We start from the raw sequence: 5,334 nt of genomic DNA on the forward strand, positions 1-5,334 counted from the left end.
TGACAGCACTTCAACCTTCTATCACGCAACCGGAAACGGAAGTCAAAAACGAAAAAAAAAAAAAAAAAACGAACAAGTAAGATCCGCCAAATTGGTGATCCCGACATGATCGCGGACGCGGGAGAATTGCGAGAAGGTGACGTGATGGTGCTGACAGGTGATGAGGTGCCCGAGCAGCCTTTTCGATCGGAGCAGCCAGTGCAACAGCCCTGTCTTTTAACAAGTGGGGTACCTAACATAGGACAGCCTGGACTTTTAATGCCGGGTGCCGAAGTGAATCGAGTGGGCATGAGAGTACCAGAATTTACTCCGACGGACCCGGAACTTTGGTTTAATAAAATTGATCGGAGTTTTCAAGCTGCCGGGATAGTGACCGATGCAACAAAATTCGGTTACGCGCTCACTGCAATCGAACCGCGTTACACACTGGAGGTGCGTGATGTAATAATGAACCCACCACCGGACCGAGCGTATGAAACGTTAAAAGCAGAGCTCATTAAACGCCTTAGTGTGTCACAAGAGAACAAGATGCGACGACTCCTCGAACATGAAGAGATCGGGGACAGAAAGCCGTCACAATTTTTGAGGCATCTTCGAGGACTGGCCGGAAGCAGAATAGGAGATGAAGTGCTCCGGATGATTTGGCTGAGCCGCTTACCCGCGCATATACAACCGCATTTGGTGACGCGGACGACGGAAGCATGGGAGATTCTCGCGGATATGGCGGATGCAATTGTGGAAGCAATAAGGGCACCCGCGTTACAGGCCGCGGAAGTAATACGCCCGGTGATGAATATAGAGACGGAAACAAACGGTATTGCTGCTCTAGAGGCACGGATGAATTTACAGATGACACAGATGCGACTGGAGTTGCAGAAGGAGATAACGGAGCAAATGAAGGAGATTCGGAGATCAGTAGAAGCGATCGGAGACATGGCGCCGCGCTGGGGTGCCGGCGCACAGTGGGACCAAAGCGCCGTTCGAGCGGACAAAAGCTCTTCATAATATACGCTGCTCTTTATCATCAAATAAGATTTAAATGATCTTGTGAAGCATCCCAAAATACTTTTGTTATGCGTATGTCATTTTAAATATTAATCTTTGAGTCGTATTAATATCAGAATGTTAGCGTAGTATCCAAACAGAGTCACTATATTGAATCTGGAAGTAAAAAAAGCAGAGCATTAGAATAACAATGATATGTTATATATTTTCAAATGTGAAATTATTTATTATACATGAATTTAACAAAAAATATTAATAGATATGAAGAAAAAAATATAAAGAAAAAAATATAAAAATATAAAGAAATATACATATTTATATACATTTATCTTTATTCATCGTCTGAATCTTCAATATCTTCATTGCTTTTCAAATTATCCAGAAGAGCAATAACATTTGGACTTAGACATCCTTCTTTTCTTCGAGGAAGTGATCTGTATGATGAAATAACAGGATCTGAGGATATCAAGAAGATATGCATTACATCTTCATTCGTCGCAGTTCTTGATATTTTTCGTGTAAATTTCTCACGAAATGTCCTAAAATCTTTATTCCGTGCTTCTTGAGCCTCTTCACTCAACATTCCGATGGGAAGCAACGATACAGAAATGACATCTGAACCATGAATAAGTATTTTGTGAACTGATGCCGGTATTGGATACCAGGGATACTCCTTTACATATAAGCGTGCGGTATCCAATGCGTAATCTTTAAACGCATTCACGTTGACAGCGTATCCACAGGATAAGGTTTTTAAAATAACTGCACATCTGGATATGACTTCTTCACTTATTCCCGTTATATCGGCAGATTTACTTGCATTTTCGAAAAATCGACGAGCCATGTTTCCGTCGTGAGTTGTGCCTTTTCCTTGAATGATTATGCCAACAGGCAAACCCATTTCTGAATGAAAACGATTTTTTATGTACGTTTCCCTAGCATCTATCAGCTCCTTAACATCTTTTCGTTTTTGCCATGACTTTGTATCTAATCTAATGGAAACATGATACAACCATTCAAAAAATCGGATGTAGGCATGAAGAGTTGAAAGACCAAATTCGCACACACTTTTATCGATTTCTCTCTTCAAAACTTCATCGATATTATTCATATTTGCAGGAGTAACGCCACACATGTTACATTTTTGCGCCGATTTAGTATTAGTTACAGCATTGCATGTCTTTCCATCAATCATTGTCATGCACAGATCATGGTGTATAGTTATATGAGGCAAATTTGGAATCTCCACTTCTGATGGAAGTAAATTTCGAATTTGGTTTTCCATTTTTGCCTTCTCCGTGCGTATCACCTCTGCAGTTTCTTTAATAAATTCTAATTTAATGGCTCTGCAATATCGAGTGGAGGATGGTCTTGGATTTTGCCACAAAATTGTCTTTTTTCCATCATCTTCGGAAACAGCGTACAGTTGGAGAGGCACTAAACATGTCATAAATAAATCGCTATCCGATTGTTCCACAGTTGTAAAAACTTGTTTATAAAGTGAGTGACCGCTGCTCCCATCACAGCCCCATTTCGATATTAAGCGTAAATTATGTAGCATATTTTGTGTACGTTGCAAAACTTCAGATTGCAACTGAATTATGCGACGAACCGTGAGATCTAGTAATGCCTGTAATTCAATTTCAGACATTGTTTCTGTAATGTGGATACATTCTTTTGGCGGATAACATTCAGCTTTAGCTTCGCAGAGTCTCTTATAAGATGGATATATATCTGCTCCGCGAGATTTTGCTTGAGTTCGTATAATTTGATACGAACTCTTTGTCAATCTACTATCTATCATTAAAGCTAGTGCTTCTGCAGGCGTATAAGAGATAATATTAGGAATGTTCTTAGAAATACTCCAAGCCTTATTTATTTTTCTTGACCGTGAAGGTGTTGTCATTATTGCTTCTTTCATTAATTTGGCTTCCTCGTGTTTTCCGTCTACACGCAAACTCTTCTGTGCAGCATACACTAAAAGTTCTGTATCATTTTTAGACATTTCATTCGCTTTTCTCCTCTTGCTTCGTTCACCGCACAATCCAAATTCTTTTACTGGACGACCGCCTGGATTCTTTTGTGCACTTGCCTCGGAATTATGACCAGATATTGATATTGTAATCACAGTATCCAGCCAATTAGAATTATGTTCCATAAAACGCCTTCGGTTCCGATTACAATCCTCCCATTTCCTTTTTATTTTTGAGTAATGTTTCGTTAACTCATATTTTGCAACTGAATTCAAAGTATCTATGCACAACATATTTTTGATATAAAGATTTGCACATTCATATCGCGAACTCCATGAGTTAGATGTTGAATTCGTTTGTATTAACGCTTCAAACAGCTCTCGCCGTGTAATTTCGAAAGACATTTTTGATAACGCAATGTGACAAAACTGGTGAATGACACAACACAACGAAACGAATGTAAAAATAATGGAAATATAGGAGCTTCTGAATACGTGACTATCGACTGCAGTGTAAGATACTACAATCGGTCATGAACAATTGCCGATCGAACAGTTGATGATCATTTTCCGCATTTTATTGAACGGTATTACATGGAGCATAATATTCAAAATAGATGTTGCGTTATTGAAAATGTCTTTCGAAATTACATATCAAATCAAAAATATGTTGTGCATACTTTGAATTGAATTGCAAAATATGAGCTAACGAAACATTACTCAAAAATAAAAAGGAAATGGAAGGATTGTAATCGAAACCGAAGACATTTTATGGAACATAATTCTAATTGGCTCGACAATGTGATTACAATATCAATATCTGGTCATAATTCCGAGGCAAGTGCACGAAAGAATCCAGGTGGTCGTCCAGAAAAAGAATTTGGATTGTACGGTGAACAAAGCAAGAGGAAAAAAGCGAATGAAATATCTAAATCAATTTGCTTTTCGTGTTTAATAATAAAAAATATAAGAAAAAAAAATTGTTTAACTCTAAGACATCAACGATTGCTGTGTCCATTGCAGTAAATTTATACGTTACACTTGTATTACCTTTTATTCATTAATTGTTAAAAACAATGTAAACAACACTTACCTAATATACCAATCACATCTAATAAAGTTATTATTATTCTTGATTATTAATGAATAATGAGAAATCAGGTGTAAAGTTCGTGGTTGTGCATTTGGCGGCTGTCGAATAAGGTTGACGCGCGGTTATGCATAGGCCGAACGCCATGCGTCTCTGTATAAAAAAAATGCAATTTTCTCAAAATGGAGCAAGTATGAGCACAAGCGCTTTGGCGTGCACTTCATGGATATCTTTAGCTTACAATTCATGATGAAAACAGAGCGGGGCCTCGTGGGGCTTTTTTTATAACCCTTCGAGAAGTTTATTATTTTACTTCATGCATCATAATTACAGAATAAAATTTTTATATCTTATACCCATGCAATAATTATTTATTCCATAATATTTCTACAATAAAAAGGTTCAGCAAAACTAAAAAATATTACATTTCATCTATTTATAACATTCTCTAGAATCAGGAGACCAACATATTATTACTATGATTTACAAAGCGTTTCGAAATCTCTCACAACCACGAACTTTACGCCTGGTTTTCTTATTAGTTTGATGATGAATCATTAAATGGCATATATTTTCATAAACTTAGGACATATCTGCATAATACTACAATAATTAAAAATCCTAGCAACAACTTTTATTTTTGAGGTTTTGTCCGCTTAAACGGCGCTTTGGTCCCACTGTGCGGCGGCGGCCGGCGCCGGCAGGAGCGTACTCGGTCGCGTTCACGAGGCCGGGGACATGCCTCAAATAACTTATGTTATTATCATTGGCGATTCGGACCGGATGCGAGGCGATGTGACCCTCCGTGTGCGGAGCAGGGAAATGTGACGGCCCATCGTTGATGACGGCTGACGATTCGGGGCCGGTGTCGCGCCGTCTGTTCGTATTTGATCGTGAAACTAAGATCAGTTACTTGATTGATACCGGCGCGGATCTCTGCGTGCTACCCCGAGGAATGGTGCGGGGGCCGCGACAGAGATCGTCATATGAGTTATCCGCGGTGAACGGTACAGTGATTAATACGTACGGCACGCGGACTTTGACATTAAATCTCGGACTGCGTCGTGCGTTCACTTGGCGATTCGTGGTCGCGGATGTAGCAAAAGCTATAATCGGTGCCGATTTTTTATCATATTACGGATTACTGGTCGATATACGAAATCGTCGGCTTGTCGATCAAACGACTAATATCGCGGCCGTCGGACGCTGCGTGCGGTGTAGTGTACCGAGTATTAAGACGGTCGCAAGAATGACACCGTATCACGCA

At 39.4% G+C, this 5,334-nt stretch overlaps 1 protein-coding gene across 1 annotated transcript; it reads left to right on the top strand.

Annotated features, from left to right (window-relative positions):
* Window positions 1–258: 258 nt before the first annotated feature.
* Window positions 259–4,909, top strand: LOC145933413 (uncharacterized). Its single transcript, XM_083033086.1, has 2 exons — window positions 259–978; window positions 4,772–4,909. The coding sequence occupies exons 1-2, from the start codon at window positions 259–261 to the stop codon at window positions 4,907–4,909; spliced, it is 858 nt and encodes a 285-aa protein (XP_082889212.1).
* Window positions 4,910–5,334: the final 425 nt, after the last annotated feature.

Source organism: Prenolepis imparis, unplaced genomic scaffold (genome assembly GCF_030444845.1).
Source record: "Prenolepis imparis isolate NDT839.2.m4 unplaced genomic scaffold, iyPreImpa1.0 SCAF_3, whole genome shotgun sequence".
Taxonomy (NCBI): domain Eukaryota; kingdom Metazoa; phylum Arthropoda; class Insecta; order Hymenoptera; family Formicidae; genus Prenolepis; species Prenolepis imparis.